The 19,055-nt window shown below is 42.4% G+C and overlaps 1 protein-coding gene across 2 annotated transcripts in view; it reads left to right on the forward strand.

Annotated features, from left to right (window-relative positions):
• Positions 1-9,979: 9,979 nt before the first annotated feature.
• GDPD1 (glycerophosphodiester phosphodiesterase domain containing 1) overlaps positions 9,980-19,055 on the forward strand; it is a 118,420-nt gene continuing 109,344 nt past the window's right edge. For both annotated transcript variants that reach the window (XR_012296647.1, XM_073667562.1), the window contains exon 1: positions 9,980-10,607. Coding sequence is in view for 1 of the 2 variants with exons in the window: in XM_073667562.1 (XP_073523663.1) it covers positions 10,472-10,607 (136 nt within the window). In the remaining variant the exon portion in view is untranslated. The remainder of the gene's footprint in view (positions 10,608-19,055) is intronic.

A 19,055-nucleotide genomic window follows, 5' to 3' on the forward strand; every position in this document is an offset into this window, starting at 1 on the left:
CTCAGAAGCACATCTCCTTTCTGCTTCTCTGGGCACAAGTCTGACTCTTACAAAAAACACATGTTCCTTCTGCTTCTCTGGGCTCAGCCCCCTGAATGGCAGAACTGCTCTCACCCTCCTCCCCCAAAGCTTAGTGTGTATATCACATGTCAGAGGTAAAGGTGCAGGGCTCACCTATCATTTGAGATAATCTATTTACATAGTTTGTATCATAGGGGCTCTTGTAAATACACATTATTTCAGAATCAAAGAAAAGATAACATTCAGGGTTATACAAATAGTAGTCTGTGTCAATCAACTAAAGAAGAACAAAGATTAAAGAGTCAACATAAAAATAAAGGTGTGCTGCTCTTGCCTTCAGAAAGTATGTCGGGCATAATTAAGATTTTACTCTGTATCGTCACAGTCCCTTTTTTGCGGCATTCTGCTTTTTAATCTTTATATTTTACTTGTGTTCTAATAAAATATTATTTTAAATTGATGGATCTCTTTTGTGCTCAGACAATTTTTTCTGGGTGATTGTTGAGACATCTTTATACACAGTCTAGTCTAAGGGTCCGCCTAGTCTAAGGGTTCGTAAATATTTACTGCAAGAAGATAATTTCTTTCAGTGAACAAGAGTTTTGCTTGTTCATCGAGTGATCGGCAGCCTCTTTATACTGAAAGATTATCGTGAATGAGCCTTCTTAATAATTATCATGATAATCTTTCAGTGTAAATGACCTTTAAGTTTATATCATCTAATAGTTGGCTCTACTAAATTATGCCAAATTGTGGCACAATTTTGTTGCATGCAATCGTACCGCCAGAATTGTTATTTTGTTCACCACACCACCCCAAGAAATGGAAAGCCTATGTAAATCGGAAGTTGAAGTTGTATGTACCCTGACATGGTACAAGCCACAGAATAAAAACCACTACAACAGTGTCAGCACTAAACCCCTCCTGTATCCACATAACAGTGCCTGATATACTGTCTATTGAAGCCATGTTCCCTCACTGTGTAAATACAGAGTTTTTTATTTTTGTGCAGAAAATCTGCATTTATCAATTCAACAAAGTGGATGAGATTTGATAAAAACTCATGCCCACTTTGTGTTTGGAGACAATGTTGAACTTTTTTTTTTTACGTTTTTTTTCCCTATAGGTTTCTATGGGGTGCCTGAAAAATACAAATAAGGCTACGGTCAAACTATCAGTATTTGGTCAGTATTTTACATCAGTATTTGTAAGCCAAAACCAGGTGAGGAACATTCAGAGGAAAAGTATAATAGAAACACGTCACTGCACCTCGCCACCCACCTGACGTTGATATTAAGTCAGACATATCATGTGATACGGGTCCACACTTTGCACCAACGTGACGTTCCACAGCCCTCGGGGACATGTAAAGTCAAATTGGAACAGTTTTACACAGACACCCCCTGTCCGCACGGGTTCAGGAAGGTACCGAGAGTGAGAAGAGGTGGCCCACTCAGTCACTGATGTGGCACCACACTCGCTCACACCCCTGACAGGCTGAGAAGCCCCCCTCACTGACCCCAGTGAAACAGAACCTTATCAGTCCGGTAGAGCCACCACCAGTTCCTATACGATATAAGCCCCGGTCCGTTAACGGGAATTATATTGGGCCAGAAACCAACCCAGGCAGCATGAGAGTTAGCCAAACAACAGGCGTGTGGATCCATGGATCGAGATAAAAGAGCAGCCCAAGGTTAAATTATATATTTAATCGTCTTAAGGGCACAATAAACAATACACTATATTCACAAGGGTTATACAGATATAATGGTCAGAGATGCAAATACAATAGTAGTGGTACAAAAGTATATGCAGATATTAAGAGTCAGTTACCAGTCACATGAAAGACCTGACTTGCGGGGGAGAGGCTGCCACATGGGAGGCTTGTGATCCCCTCTGTTGCTTGACTTCTCCCCACACGATATGTTATCGCGACCTCTCAGAGAAAAAAGCAGTAGGCCAAAATCTGCAGGAGCATTTAACCCCTCTCAGTCACTCCCCTGCTGCCCCCTTGGCTGAACCTGAATCCCCTCCCTGTGTCCTGGCAGATAATAACTCCAAAACTTCAGATGAGTCAAAATTCCTTAAGGGACGGTCCTAGGGAGACGGTTTTGGTGTCATCGGATCCAGCTGGGCACCCTGCTACATGTGGAGACTAAATGCAGCCGTATTATGAGTTATCGAATAGCTGTTCTATGTATCTTCCTATCCCTATGTGCTAGACTGGGTCGAGACCCAGGTGGACATTCACCATGTCCTGGGGATCTCGGAAATATATTCGATGTATGGCTATGATGTATACTATTTCCATAACTCAATATGAAATTCCTATCTGTCTGAACAAAGGAAAACCACATGGCTTGGGTCCACATGGCAAGCAAGTCCTTTGTTCTGAGTTGAGCTGGCTCGAGGTGTGATATTTATCACTCACAGTCTCTTGACTCCCCCTGCTGCTGCTGGGTGTTCTGTTACAACTGTACACTGAAGGGGGGTGGTTATAATCCCATGCCAAATATGATTCAATGATTGACATGGAATTATATCTCCAATATTCTTCACAACCAAATACTGATAGTGTGTCCATAGCTAAGAAACAGAATTGCATTTTGAAGTACAGAATCCCAGAGTTTCTGAACTAAAACTGCATAAAAAAAAGGTATTAAATCTGCAAACGTGGAATGTGTGTGGTTGACAAAAGGCGGTTTTTGACAATAAGCGTGTTTTGTCAGCAGGGACATTACCACAGATGTTTGCATGTTTATTAACTTAGGCCTATTAAATTTCGGTTGTGAAGTAACAGAAAAAACACTGTCAAAGTATGCCTCTTTATGCAAAAACTTCATGCAGCTAAGTGCATATGTTTTGTTTTTTTTTAATACCACATCGACCATGCTACCACCTCACCATTTGACCTTACCCTATGGCTGTGTGTCCACTATGCATTTTTTAAGCCTTTCCACAGCGACAATTCCACCGTGGAAATACTTAAAAAACGCTTGATAGAAGGTCTGCAATGCTCCCCAATGATAATCCGCATGTGCTGTGCACATCCTGCGGAAATTTCCGCTGCAGATTATCATTGCGGAAAAATCCTCAGCACTACCATTAATTTTGCGGAATCGCGGCGTTTTATCCACCATTGACTTGCATTGGACCGCATGACATCCGCATGACAACATGTGCACATGCGGATATTATGCGGTTCAATGCGCGGATGGTACCTGGGTCTGGAGAAGAGGAGACTCTCCTCCAGACCTGGGTACCATAGTACCTGTAATTAAAAAATAATTAAAATAAAAAAAAAAACCTTATACTCACCTTTCCGGCACCCCCCCCGGTCTCCTCTGAGCAGCGCTGCTGTCTCCTTGGTTTTCAGCGGTGGTCTGCAAGGACCTTCCGTGACGTCATTTAGTCATGTGACGGTCACGCTACTGCTGACGTCAGCGGCCAAGTGATGGTCGCGTGACCATCACATGACTAAATGACGTAATGGAAGGTCCTTTTTAGAGCACTGGTAGCCGCCGAAGAAACCAAACGCATCGCTGAGGAGACTGGAGGCGATCTGAAGGTGAGTATAATGTTTTTTTTTATTTTTTTTTTACTATTAATGCTGCATTTGCAGCATCGTAACTTGGTCACACTATATAAATCCATGGCTGTTGCATGGATTTATATAGTGTGACCAAGTTGTCAAGCACTTTTCCAAGTGATGCTAAAATCGCTTGGAAAAGCGCTTGACAACCCGCATGCGAAATCGCATGTTCAAAACGCTTCACTTACGTTTCTACCTGGTAGAAAAAATGCATGTAAAATCCGCATCCGTTTTTTCTGCCAGGGAGATGCAGAAACGCTCAGGAAAAAATCTGCAGCATTTCTGCATCGTGGGCACTTAGCCTAGAGGTACATTTACCATGTAAATTATCGTTCTTTGTAACTCTAAGTTCACGATAATCGTGCAGTCTTAATAAGTTGCTGAAGTCATGAGAAAGAACCAGAGTGTTTTAAACGCATTGGTATCCTGAGTGTTCCTCTTCATACCTGTGTTTGTTTCTGCAGTAAGCACTTGACTTTCTGCAAGGCCTAATCAGATAAGTGGGGTACTTTCAAAAATTTAAAGTAAAAAATTTGTGTGAATATACTGGAAGCGTAAATCCACACACATCGTACTCACTGCAAATTATAACTAAAAACGCATCTGCCATGTGCAAATATGCATCAGGGCCGACTGCCCATTTGGTAAATGCCAAAAGGGCCAATTGGCAGTGAGAAGCTTGGGTCCATCTTAAAAACTATTGCAGAGCAGACAGCCATCACCACTCAGTCTGGCCAGCAGCTGGCCACTACCGGGTTCACCTAGAAAACATTAGGCAACACAAAGGGACCACTAGTTACAATGAAGGGGCGCTACTAATATATGGAAGCACAGAGGGAGATACTGTTAGTATACAAAGGTGCAGTAGGGGCACTATTACCATAAGTAGGCACAATGGGGGCACTATTACCATAAGTAGGAACAATGAGGGCACTATTACCATAAGTAGGCACAATGGGGCCACTATTACCATAAGTAGGCACAATGGGGCCACTATTACTATGTAAAGTTACAGAGAAGGGCATTATTACTACAGTGAGGAAAAAAAGTATTTATTCAGCCACCAATTGTGCAAGTTCTCCCACTTAAAAAGATGAGAGGCCTGTAATTGACATCATAGGTAGACCTCAACTATGAGAGACAAAATGAGAAAACAAATCCTGAAAATCACATTGTCTGATTTGGAAAGAATTTTTTTCAAATTTTGGAGGAAAATAAGTATTTGGTCAATTACAAAAGTTCATCTCAATACTTTGTTATATATTCTTTGTTGGCAATGACAGAGGTCAAACGTTTTCTCTAAGTCTTCACAAGGTTGGCACACACTGTTGCTGGTATGTTGGCCCATTCCTCAATGCAGATCTCCTCTAGAGAAGTGATGTTTTGGGGCTGTCGTTGGGCAACACAGACTTTCAACTCCCTCCAAAGGTTTTCTATAGGGTTTAGATCTGGAGACAGCTAGGCCACTCCAGGACCTTGAAATGCTTCTTACGAAGCCACTCCTTCGTTGCCCTGGCGGTGTGCTTGGAATCATTGTCACGCTGAAAGACCCAGCCTCGTTTCATCTTTAATGCCCTTGCTGATGGAAGGAGATTTGCACTCAAGATCTCATGATACATGGCCCAATTCATTCTTTCATGTACATGGATCCGTTGTCCTGGTCCCTTGGCAGAGAAATAGCCCCAAAGCAAGATGTTGCCACCCCCATGCTTCACTGTAGATATGGTGTTCTTTGGATGCAACTCAGCATTCTTTCTCCTCCAAGCACGAAGAGTTGTATTTCTACCAAACAGTTCTACATTGGTTTTATCTGACCATATGACATTCTCCCAATACTCTTTTGGATCATCAAAATGCTCTCTAGCAAACTTCAGACAAGCCCGGACATGTAATTGTTTAAGCAGGGGGACACGTCTGGCACTGCAGGATCTGAGTCCCTGGCGGCGTAGTGTGTTACTGATGGTAGCCTGTGTAACGTTGGTCCCAGGTCATTCACTAGGTCCCCCTGTGTGGTTCTGGGATTTTAGCTCACCGTTCTTGAGATCATTTTGACGCCACGGGGTGAGATCTTGTGTGGAGCCCCAGATCGAGGGAGATTATCAATGGTCTTGTATGTCTTCCATTTTCTAATTATTGCTCCCACAGTTGATTTCTTCACACCAAGCTGCTTGCCTATTGCATATTCAGCCTTCCCAGCCTGGTGCAGGACTACAATTTTGTTTCTGGTGTCCTTCGACAGCTGTTTGGTCTTCACCATAGTGGAGTTTGGAGTGTGACTGTTTGAGGTTGCGAACAGGTGTCTTTTATACTGATAACAAGTTCAAACAGGTGCCAGTACTACAGGTAATGAGTGTAGGGCAGGGGAGCCTCTTAAAGAAGAAGTTACAGGTCTGTGAGAGACAGAAATCTTGCTTGTTTGTAATTGACCAAATACTTATTTTCCACCAAAATTTGAAAGAAAATGTCTTTCCAAATCAGACAATGTGATTTTCAGGATTTGTGTTCTCATTTTGTCTCTCATAGTTGAGGTCTAACTATGATGTCAATTACAGGCCTCTCTCATCTTTTTAAGTGGGAGAACTTTCACAATTGGTGGCTGACTAAATACTCCCCCCCCCCTGTATATAAAGATGTGCACTATATAAAGATGTGTAGGCACCAGGGGGCTTTATTACTGTTTAGGGCACTATGGAAGTATTTATCAGTATAGAATTTGTATAGGGATGGGAAGGGTGCTTGAAAAGCACTGAGCTAAAAATGTGAAAAAAATGCCATGACGGTCTGGGCCAAAGGAAGGAGAAAAAATAGCACCGATCAATGAGTGTCATCTGTGATTCGCTGGGTTTTTCTATATTGTACAAATTTATACGGTCTATATATCACCTTTGTAGAACTGGTACCTACCACTATATGGTCACTGTATGGTGGTAATGTTGGTCTTATTAGTGTCTTTTTGTTAATGAATAATATGGTGGTATTATTTGTCATTTATATTGCATTATTCATAATAAAATTAAGTTTGCTACAGTGGTTTTTGTTGATGATCCGTATGATCATATTTTTTGCTCACTGGTGTAATGGTATTATTGGTAATATTGATGATATGCTGGATTTTGATAAGTAACAGTATGGTGATTATAGTGGTATTATTTGGTAACTGACAGTTTAGGTGTCAATCACATTTACAGAATACAATCAGTTATAACCTTCAAAAGAACAAACATATTTCACATTCACCGCACGGGTGGGCTTGTCTGCTTTCAAATGCCAGAACTGAATTTCAGTCCGAAGCTGGCATTGACATACACCAAGGGTAAATGATTGCTGTTGGAAAAAAGGGCCATTTTTGCCATGCGGCAAAATTAGCAACTTGCCTCAGGCGGCGGTCTACAATGTCTGACTGGGTGGAAAAATGCTGCTGCTCCACTGCCAGATACAGACACTGTGCACAGGCTAGCAGGCAACAGTCAGTCGCAGCGTCTCGGACACAGGAGTGAGGATCACAGAGGGGGCCACCAGTGTCCGCTCTATTCTCAGCTGCTTGGACGCACATCCAGTTGAAAACTATTTCAGATCAGAGATCCACTGGCTCCCTGCCCCGCAATACATTGTACACATGTACATAGGTTATCTAAAGCCAGCAGCAACAGCTGACGTCGGCGTCCTGTCACAGGCAGCGTAATGATGTCATTGCATTGCGCTGCCTTCGACCAACGATGGAGGAGGAAGAAGGAGTTGCTCATTGTGGGAACAGGTGAGAAGAATCAGGGTTTTTTTTAAATTGCCATGTAAAGAGTGCCATAGAGAGGGACATCATATTATATGGGGGTCATGGGGCCAGAATGGGGAACATTATTACTATATTGGGGCCACAATGGGGGACATTATTGCTATATTGGGCCACAATGGGGGACATTATTACTATACTGTGCCACAATGGGGGACATTATTTCTCTAATGGGCCACAATAGGGGACATTATTTCTCTATTGGGGTCACAATGGGGGACATTATTACTATACTGGGCCACAATGGGGGACATTATTACTATACTGGGCCACAATGGGGGACATTAGTATTATATTGGGGCCACAATGGGGGACATTATTACTATATTGGGCCACAATGGGGGACATTATTTCTGTATGGTGGCCAGAATAGGAAACATTACACTTACAGTGACTATAATCTGGCGGGAGAATAATGAATAATTACTGCAATGTTAACGTCTGTGGTTTATTCAATACGCCTGTTGATATATATGTATGTGCAATTTTTCATTGCTGGATTCTTGGATATGCTTATGTACAGTGGTATGAAAAAGTGTTTGCCCCCTTCCTGATTTTTTATTTTAAACCCACAGGGCCCTGTGTAAATATGTGATTGCTCCCCCCACTTAAAACATAAATGAACCGTGGTTCATCACGACTTTGGGAAGCGGAGTTCAATTTCCCTAGCCACACACAGGCCTGATTACTGCCACATCTGTTCTCAATCAAGAAATCACTTAAATAGGACCTGCCTGACAAAGTGAAGTAGACCAAAAGATCCTCAAAAGCTAGACATCATGTTGCGATCCAAAGAAATTCAAGAACAAATGAGAAACAAAGTTATTGAGATCTATCAGTCTGGAAAAGGTTATAAAGCCATTTCTAAAGCTTTTTGACTCCAGCGAACCACAGTGAGAGTCACTGAGAGCGCAGAGACGACTCATCCAAGAGGTCACAAAAGACCCCACAACAACATCCAAACAACTGCAGGCCTCACTTGCCTCAGTCAAGGTCAGTGTTCATGACTTTCACCATAAGAAAGAGCCTGGGCAAAAATGGCATGCATGGCAGAGTTCCAATACGAAAACCACTGCTAAGCAAAAAGAACATAATGGCTTGTCTCAGTTTTGACAGAAAACATCTTGATGATTGCCAAGACTTTTGGGAGAATACTCTGTGGACTCATGAGACAAAAGGTGAACTTTTTGGAAGTTGTATGTCCCATTACATCTGGCGTAGAAGTAACACAGCATTTCAGAAAAGGAACATCATACCAACACTAAAATATGGTGGTGGTAGTGTGATGGTCTGGGGTTGATTTGCTGCTTCAGGACCTGGAAGACTTGTTGTGGTAAATGTAACCATGAATTCTGCTGTCTATCAAAAAATTCTGAAGGAGAATGTCCGGCCATCTGTTTGTGATCTCAAGTTGAAGCGCACTTGGGTTATGCAGCAGGACAATGATCCAAAATACACCAGCAACTCCACCTCTGAATGGCTTATGAAAAACAAATTTAAGACTTTGGAGTGGCCTAGTCATAGTCCTGACATTAATCCAATGGGGATGCTGTGGCATGATCTTAAAAAGGTGGTTCATGCTCGGAAATCCTCCAATGTGGCTGGATTACAACAATTTTGCAAAGATGAGGGGGCCAGAAATCCTCCAGAGTATTGTAAAAGACTCATTGCCAGTTATCGCAAATGCTTGATTGCAGTTGTTGCTGCTAAGGGTGGCCCAACCAGTTATTAGCTTTAGGGGGTAATCACTTCAATCAGGGCCCTGAAGGTTTGGATTTCTTCTTTCCTTAATAATGAAGACCTTCATTTAAAAACTGCATTTTGTGGTTACTTGTGTTATCTTTGTCTAATATTTAAATTTGTTTTGTGATCTGAAACATTTAAGTGTGACAAACATGCAAAAGAATAAGAAATCAGGAAGGGGGCAAACACTTTTTCACACCACTGTATATGCTTTCTTCATGCTGATCTATATTTGTGTACAGTTTCTTCATTGCTGAATGCTTTTTTTGGATTGGGGGATGGATGGGTATCATTTAAATTTTTGCTTCTGGCGGTAGAAACTGAAAATCTGTCAGACAGATCTGTACAGAATTGTGTGGATTTGAAGCTGAATTTTAATTTTAAAGCTGAAAAGTAATTAACATTTCCTTAAACTACACACAAGGGTATTTTGCTTGTAAGGCTCCGTTCAGATTGTTTTTCGAGGGGAAAAAAAACACATTGCAGGTTTAAAAAAACGTTACACCAGGTCGATGATACCTCACAGAAAATTTTGAACAACTCTGCAGGTGACCATGGGTAAATTCTCAATCGTTTACGTTGTAGGGTAACCCACTGCAGATTTTATCGCTGTAAATCCACAAATAAAATGTGCAGCATGTGAATTGTGTTCGCTCCGAGCTCTGCCCATCAGACTGCTGTGATTAGCGCACTGTGCACACACTGCAGCTCCTGCTATCTCTGCGACTGGAGCGGAAGAGGTTACAGTCGCCGACAGCTCCGCGCTATCCGCTAAACGCGATGGAAACCGTGCAAGTGCGCATGCGTACTCCTAATCTTTGTTGTACTGTCGCCGTCAAGGCGGGAGGGCGCATGCGCTGTGCACTGGCAATGACAAGTGTAGATAAACCGGCTAGGAGAGGAAGCTGCTGCAGTGCACCCAGCCTGCCGGCCAGAGCACGGACACTGCATGCAGATTACAGACACTGCAGGACTAGAACCTGTGCATAGAAGATTGTCACTGGATGTTGTAGATCAGCACCACGTCTGTACGATCTGCCATCTCCCGCCGATGCTAAATCGTGCCTGTGTATTTAGGGATAGCTGCTCGTTCTGTCTTATGAGTAGCCTGAAGACTCTCCTTACTACATCCAGAGCAGCAGATCACTGGGAGGAGAGACTGTGATCAGCAGTGGGATCTGCAGCAAGAATGCCCAGATACCAGTGTGCGATGGGATCTCACTGACCAGCAGCGACTGCCTGCCAGGATACTAACCGCCCTGCTACAGGACCATCGCCCGATCTGATCGCATCAAGCAGACTTGACAGATCTGTCCTCAGACGACAAGATGTCAGCAGTTTTCTACCTCCTGACCACCCTGGGGGGTTATCTGATCACATCAGCGCTGCTCCTGAAATTCCCCAACCTCCTCCATAAGAAGAAGCAGCAGAAGTTCCGCTGCAGACACATCTCCCACCGGGGAGGTAAGGATGCCCAGAGTGCTGCCAGGTGCAGGTGTGAACAGGGCCAGCGAGCTGTGCTGCTCACACATTGCAGGCTGCTTTGGGTAAAATCTATGTACTTGTACAGATTTATTTTACTATGACCTTGAGAAGTTATCAGAAATAATCTAGAACTAAATAATGGCCATAATATAGCAACAATAAACAGCCCAATATTTTGTCATCGCAAGATAATTCAAAATAACTGTCTTCTGTAAATATAGCAAAAAGAAAACAATTCTATAAACTTTGAAAATATCTTTTTATCACTGTCCCTCACATGGGGTTACAATAAGAAATCAATCGAAATGTTCAAATATAATTAACACCATTTTAATACATAGTTTCCATCCCCAAATTGTTTATTAGCCAAGAAAAAGCTAAGAACATACATCATATTTTGTCTGAAGTTGTCTAAAACTAACCTCCCTACTCTTCCATGCTGTACACTGCAGCTCTGCTTATTAAAGGGGTGGTCAACTACTGAATATCCTCTTATTGATGGCACCAGGCTGCTGGATAATGTAAAAAAAAAACTAAACTCCGGTGCTACTGCTCGCTCTTAACCCTGTGTCACTCGACACTCCACCAACATATATAACATCACGTAACTGCGTCCGAGTGGAAGAATAATGTTTTTTTTTCAGCTCCCACAGAACTATTGACATTATTGCCGCTGATTGGCTGCAGCGGTCACATGACAATATTTATGTCTGAGACCGTCGGGGGGCGGGGGGGACAGATGATTCTGGGAAGTAAGTATAGATTTTTTTTTACTTTATCCAGCACCCTTTGGTTATTGATAAGAAATTGTCCAGTATTCGACAACTCCTTTAAGGATAAATAATTTTTTTTGTACATTCACAAGCCCAAAAGGAAGTCCGAATATATATGGTGGGAATAAACTATAAGCAACTAAGACGTTAAATTCATTGACAATCGGCAATGGGTTAGTATTATGGCTACAGATCCTGCTAAAAATCCATAGAAGTCTATGGGGCCCTACCGCTGTAAGCCTCTATTTTCATGTGTGAATTTTTGCAAAAACTGTTTGAAATAACAATTACGGCATCTACATCGGATGCTTTTTATTCCCCCCTCTTATCATTGCTTCGAGGGGAGTAGTCTACGTAATGTGTTACCATACGGAGGCAGTACATGGAGTGTGAATGATGCCCAACTATCACTAAACCTCCTTTGACCTCTAAATGAAGGTGGTCTTAATAATCTGTGTTATGTTATACATTTTTATTCTTAAATTGAACATAGCTTTATATGCAATCATTGGTGATCAGTCAGTGCTACAGAATACGTGTATATTTGTTATCCACCCGGTCGCGGGCACTGTGTTATGTATGTGTTATACAGTATCAGTGTAGCGTGCAGATACCATATACACATTAGAAGGCTTGGCCTGCTGTATTTATTCCACGGTATGCAATTATATTGTGGGGTTTAGCTTTTTAAGTGCAGTAAAGCGTTATATATAGTAAGCATCCGAATGTGAGCACCTGACGTCCTCCCATAGCCAGGAGACTAACACATCCAATTGTCATTTATGCACTTCATCTCCTTATGTATTTAAAGGGCAGCTGCAATGTTCTTCTATGATCTAGAGCCCAGCTGCAGAGCGCAGTACACAAGACATGCCAAGCACAACATGGCACCTATGTGACGGCCTCGGGGCTCCACACAGAGAACCGACCATGTGCTATTGCAGTTCTGCATTTACCACTTCATCCGCCGTAATAGAAGGGCGTAACCAGGACTGACTTTTAAATAAACATCATTTACATAATTTAATAGGGTGAATTTTTCACATGCTGGTTTAAAGAAAAAAAACTTGCTGGAATAGGATGCACCGAGTTTATTAATAGGCATATGCTTGTTAATACATTAGACGCATCTTCGGGATGTCTGTGTGCCACAAAATGAGACTTCTGCTGTAATTTACATCAATGTCTGACATAAATTATAGCACATCCGGTAACGCCCACTTCTTAGAATAGTGCCAATGCCAATAAGAATATTAAGGCCATGTTCACACGTTCAGTATTTGGTCAGTATTTTACCTCAGTATTTGTAAGACAAAACCAGCGCTATCACTGGCCGCTCACAGGCATCACGTGACCCCCGGCTGCTGCCGGCTCTGACACCCGCTGATGTCAGGACAAGTGCTGGCAGCAGCCGGGGGTCCCTCTTCTGCGTTCCAGGGTGGATGTCAGGCTGTGGGCGGGGTTACCCCCCCGCGTCACACCCGGCATCCACCGCGCGCTCTGCCTCTCCCCATTCATTGGGTAAGCGCGCGGTGGATGCTGGGTGTGATGCGGGGGGTAACCCCGCCCACAACCCAGCAGCCACTGCGGGGACCCCAGCGCAGGGTCACGCCCCACTTGTCGTGACTTCAGCGCGGGGTCACTTGATCACCAATAGCGCCGCTCACAGGCATTATCAGCAACATAAGGTATTAACAAAAAGTTAAAGTAGTATACAACTTCTTTAAGTTTACATGACCATATAAAAAATTGTCAGTTTCATTCAGAAAACTCAGATTTTTTTTCTCACTTTACTTGTAGGCCATCTGTTTTTTTTTTTTACAGCAGCAGCTAGTAATCATTTACAAATCTAAATACAGTTTTTTCCCTATGTTAAAGGTGTTGTCCACTACTCAGACAACACATTCTCAATCTGAATGTTTGCTCCCGTTAAAATAAAAACACCTATACTCACCTCCCGTGCTGGGGCTGTTCCAGCGGTGTCGGCACTTGCATTCCTGCGGCTCATCTGAGGCTGTTATGTCATGTGAACCCTGTGCCCAATCAGCGCTGGCATCACTGTACCCACCTACAGAAGTATAAGAAATTAACAGGCAGTGAGCAGTCATATATAAGTCTGAAGGCAGGGACAGTGACGCCAATGCTGATTGGGTGCAGGGCTCACCGTACATAACAGGCTCACGTGAGCCCCCGGGAACGCGAGTGTCTACACCGCTGGAACGCTGCAGGCATGGGAGGTGACACACCGAAGAAACTAGTGCAAAAAAGTCAGTGAAAAAAAAATCACTCATTCGCACTGGCCCATTAAATAACATGGGTGCGAGGGCTGTCTTTTTTTTTCACGGACAGCACTTGGACCAAAAATATGGTTGTGAATGTACCCTAAAGAATATATGCTCACGCCTTTTGCCAGCTGGTAACTGTAAGTTAAAGTTTTAAACATTTTTCCTTAGGTTCTACGTTTTTACACTTAAGAATAAAGGGAACCTAATAGATTAAAGGGGATGTCCACTACTCAGACAACCCTGTCTCAATCACCATGTTCCCCCCTTACAAAATAATAGCAGCTATACTCACCTTCAGTGTCATCGCTGGCTCTCCCGGGGCTCACATGGCTTTATGTCACGCAGTCCCTGCGGCCAATCAGTGGCCAGTTCACTCTTCCCTCCTTCGGACAAATCAGACATGAGGAGGCAGTGAGAGAGCAGCCGCAGGTCTCCCTTTCTCAGGATCTCAGTTATATCTGAAGGAGGGGAGGGTGAAGTGGCCGCTGACTGACTGCAGGGATCGCATGACATAAAATGTCACATGAGTCCCCGGAGAGCCCGTGCCAACACTTCTGGAACGGCAACAACACTGGTGGTGAGCATTGGTGTTATTATTTTGTAAGGGGGGGAACATGGTGATTGAAAAATGGTTGTCCGAGTTGTGGACATCTCCTTTCAGGTTCCCTTTAAGGCTTTATTCAGATGTCAGTGTTCATGCACTGACATCTGGATTTATTTTATCTGAACATTTATAAGATTATCTCAGCACAGGAACATTTTATATAAATACATTCAATTGTGGAACTTATTATCATTCGGAGATCTATTGATTAAAATAAACTATTGTTCGTGGGAAATCCCTTTTAATATTGATCATTGTACCGTCTGTGTTCAGTGCATTATGCTTACAGACAGCACAATGTCTGAACCCGGCCTCCAGCCTAAAGTTAGGTCCAGTCAGCCTATGAAAAATCTTTGTTTTTTATCCAGAAAAATCTACAATTTTTTATCTGCATGGTGTTCAGTTTTTCGCATCCGCAGTGACAAAAAAAATGATAAAAGCCCCAAGTAATTTTTCTGTGTAATATCTGCAATCAATCTGTAACAAATGGGCACAAAATAGATGGTATCAGTAGAGCTTCTATTTTTTTTTCAGCACCCCCTTTGAATTCAGTGCTGAGTCTCATTCAAAAACAAATGCGTTTTTTTTTATTTCCATGTGGAAAGTCGCTTACATGCACTTGCACATTGACTTTCACACAGACAGCACACGGACTAAACGCTTAAAGGGAAGACATCATGTCCCCAAACATTATTAACCTACTGATATGGGATTATTCTGGAGGATAATAGCGTTCCAATGCTGTACGGCCTCCGTAGGCCTTGTTCCCACGATGAGTTTTTGACGCTGCGTATTTTTGTTGTCTCGACAATGCAGCGTCTTTCAGGTCCAGCAATTTATAGAAATCTCAGGCCCACTGTGCTTTTTTTTCCACACAGCGTAAACTGGCCTGCAGTGCGTGTTTCATATCTGCAACATGTAATTTTCTCATGTGGTTACGCTGAGTTTTATGTGCAGACATTCCTCATAGAATTACATGCGATGCGGAAAATGTGGAGGTAAAAAATGGAAACGCACTAAAAATGCATCTCATCCGTACGTGACTGAATCAATAAAGTTTTGTAAAAGCCAAATGCCAGGAAGTATCAAAAACAGAGCAGCTTTATTTAAAACTTGACATACCAAAAAGAGACAAATACTACAGCGTCAAAAACACTTGTGAAAAAAACACAGGTAACTTAATTTGCCTAAGAGGTGCAGAAATGCTGCAGAAAATGTGCATCATTAAATACTCACCAAATACTCATGGATGTAGCCTTACTGAAAGCACGACTACCAGGAGTGACTAAAGTCATCGCTCAGTTCACAGTGAGCGGCCCTGTAAGCACGCCCCAGCACTTTGATTGACAGCTTGCTACACAGAGCTTCCGTGCAGAGCAAGCTGTCAATCAAAGTGTCAAGAGTATGCTGACAGCTGCCACTCACAATGCTGTGAGCGATACTATAACCATTTTGAGCACGCCTCTATGACTGAAAGCCGGCGACTCCAGGGAGGAATAAAGTTAATTTTCTCCTGATAGCCGCACTTTCAGTAAGGAAACTGTGAGCATTGTAATGCTATTAACAGCCAGATAGCCAGATTGACCCTATATCTGTAGGTTAATAGCATTTGGGGACATAACAGGTTCCCTTTAACTCAGCCCAAGGCCTAAAAGAAATAAAATAACAATATAACAAATATAAAGGCAAATAGAGCAGCTTTAGACAGCAGAATATATATGGATGCCCTTGGCATTTTGGAGTTATTATACTAAATATCTGTGAATGTTTTGTCTGATTTTAAACAGAAGTCTTCCCTACAATACAGAGTATAAAATCTGACTTGCAGAGTATGTGTCAGCTGTGTGTATTGCCAGGATTGGGTTTGACAGGTGCAAGGCACCACATTGCTATTTCTTGTGACGTTCTGCACCGTCTGGTCTACAACATTGTTAGCTACATATCTAAACAATGGCAAACCGGGGAAGTGCCGCAGCACAAGGGCAAACGGAGATCCTCACAATATAGCTGTCTTCTCATAGAGTCAATGGAAGATATCGGGAGTATAGCCATCTTCTGTCCCACAGTGGATAATCTAAGTTGCGGTACTAATGTGGCGTTTGACAAATCGTCCTTTGTACCTTTTATCAGTTAGTGTGCAATATGTCATAAAACACTTTACCATCTGTGTCCAGTCTGCTCATGTCAAGAGATTTGTTACAATGAATAGCCAGAAAAGTCTAACATCCAGAACATTTCTAGTTAGGGTTGGATTCACATGGTTTCGCGGCCCTTGATGCACAGAGCCCGAACTAGTCAGACTCATAGGCCGATGCGTAACTAAGGGGTGAACATAAGAGGTATATGTCACAGGGGGCACCATCAGATCACTTCTGCCATGAGGCAAGAATAGCGTCTTGCCTTCCGCGGTGATCTGAGCTGACTTCAAGGGAGCGACATGTTGATGTCCTCTGAAGTAGGATTTGGCCGAACAGGTGAAAGGCCGGCTCTCTGAAGTCCATTGCACTTGCGTCTTTCCAATTGGTTGTTTTGGGTATTTACTCCCATTTTTCCGCTACATTACTGATTATTGATATACGTATGGCTAAACCCGTAAGCTAAGATCACATGATGCAACCACGGCTGCATGGAAAGTGCTGGAGAAGCTTGTAATAACCATGTGCTGTACCTGTACTTTCCCTCAGATGTCAGAAGAAGCAGGTTAAGTGAAGAAAGTTACTGGAACTAGTGTTCATAGTTGGCAAAGGTTAAAAGGAGTCTGTCAGAATAAAATGACTGGTCAAACCAAGCACAGACACTGAGTGCACCCTTGGCGTTGCCAAGCTGAACACACTGAGTGCACCTTCCCACCCACATATTTTGCATCTATGTCTACCCTGTTTGTGCTTGATTGTCAGCTCTGGCTTTATAGAACCAGAAAAGGAAGGAGAAGCTGTTTAGCCACCACAACGGTGCTTGGTTTGAACAGTCATTTTGTGCTGACAGAGACTTCCTTTATTGAACACACTTTGGTCGTCATTATGGCGGCATGAGCCATGTTTACAAAGATATACAAAAAATCTCCAGCATGGAAAGTGCACTTCATGTCACCCTGCAAATGATTCCTAATGGTAGACAAATATGATTAACCGTCATTTTTTTTGTTTGTGGATGAGGTAACCAAGCAAAGGTATATTTGAAGGTTGGCCAGTTTTCCTGTAGATCCTGCTGTCATTTAGTAATGGGATAGAGCACATTAGTTTTTTATTGGGTAACCTAAGCCTTTTTTTCCTGGATACCCAACATAGTAATTGCATAACATTAATTTCATGGTATATAATAACATTGTTTCCATTGCATCCATTCAATTATTTTGTACAGATTGTGTAGCATTTGATCGCACAGAATCTAAAGCTAGCCCTGCTGCGATGTCTGAACTTTGAGGCTTCAAACCCAAGTGAAAATTCTCTTTTACATCTAACCATACAAAGCTAGAATTAAACCCTCTCTGCTGATTCCTGACTGCATCATTGTTACCATTTACAACTTGTCAGGCCATGTTTAGACTTCTGGTGAGGCTGAATATTTGCCACCAGCTGTGAGTGTAGTGGATACAGCTGTTCCAAGATCACTTTTGCATACTACATTTATCAACATGGCAGCTGATTGGAATTCAGGATCTCAAAGGGGTTTTCTTTTTTTTTTTTTTAAGTCCATAGCCTAATTAAGTTACTATTTTTGCCATTAATGCCCCTACAGAAATCCATATAGCTTTTCTGCCAGTTTCATGTTTTTTTTTTTTGTACTTTTTTTGCTTCACTTCCTGTGCCCTGGCATTGGTTTTGCTGTCACAACCATCCCTTCAGATTCCTCGGCTCCCTTCTGACTACTGTACATTTCCCATCAACTCTTGTGCTGGGTTGCAAGCCAGCAGTGAGCACAGACCTGTAACTCCACTTAAAGCCCTACCACTCATTCCTCAGTATCACACACAGCTCCAGCATAACATCCTGTAAACTGTTACAATGATTAGAAGTAATGCACAAAGCACCAGAACACCAATAAAGATTAACCCCTACTCCCTCTCTCTGGCATGCACCCATCCATCTACTGGAAGGATGGGTGCATAGGGGAAGCACAATGGTGTCGTGGTTAGACCTTGCAGCATCGAGGTCCTGGGTTTGTATGTTCTCCCCATGTTTGCATGGGTTTCCTCCAGGTACTCAGGGTTTCCTCACACCATATACATACTGAAAGGGAATTTAGATTATGAGTCTCAATGAAAACAGTGATGATGATTTCTGTAAAATGCTGTGGAAAATAATGCCGCTATATAAGCGAGTAAAACAAATAAATAGGTGGGAAAAGAGATATGAATGTATGTATATAATAGACAGAATGTAGCAGCATATATACAGTGGGGAAAATAAGTATTTGATATACTTCCGATTTTGCAAGTTTTCCCACCTACAAAGAACGGAGAGGTCTGTAATTTCTATCATAGGTACACTTCAACTGTGAGAGACAGAATCTAAAAATAAAAAAAAAAAAAACAGAAAATCACATTGTATGATTTTTTAATAATTAAATTGCATTTTATTGCATGAAATAAGTATTTGATCACCTACCAACCAGCAAGAATTCTGACTCTCCCACAACTGTTAGTTTTTCTTTAAGAAGCCCTCCTACTCTGCACTCATTAACTGTATTAATTGCACCTGTTTAAACTCATTACCTGTATAAAAGACACCTGTCTACACACTCAATCAATCACACTCCAACCTCT

The sequence above is a fragment of the Phyllobates terribilis genome, unplaced genomic scaffold (assembly GCF_046119375.1).
Source record: "Phyllobates terribilis strain yellow unplaced genomic scaffold, ASM4611937v1 Scaffold_2__4_contigs__length_985480577, whole genome shotgun sequence".
Classification (NCBI taxonomy): Eukaryota; Metazoa; Chordata; class Amphibia; order Anura; family Dendrobatidae; genus Phyllobates; species Phyllobates terribilis.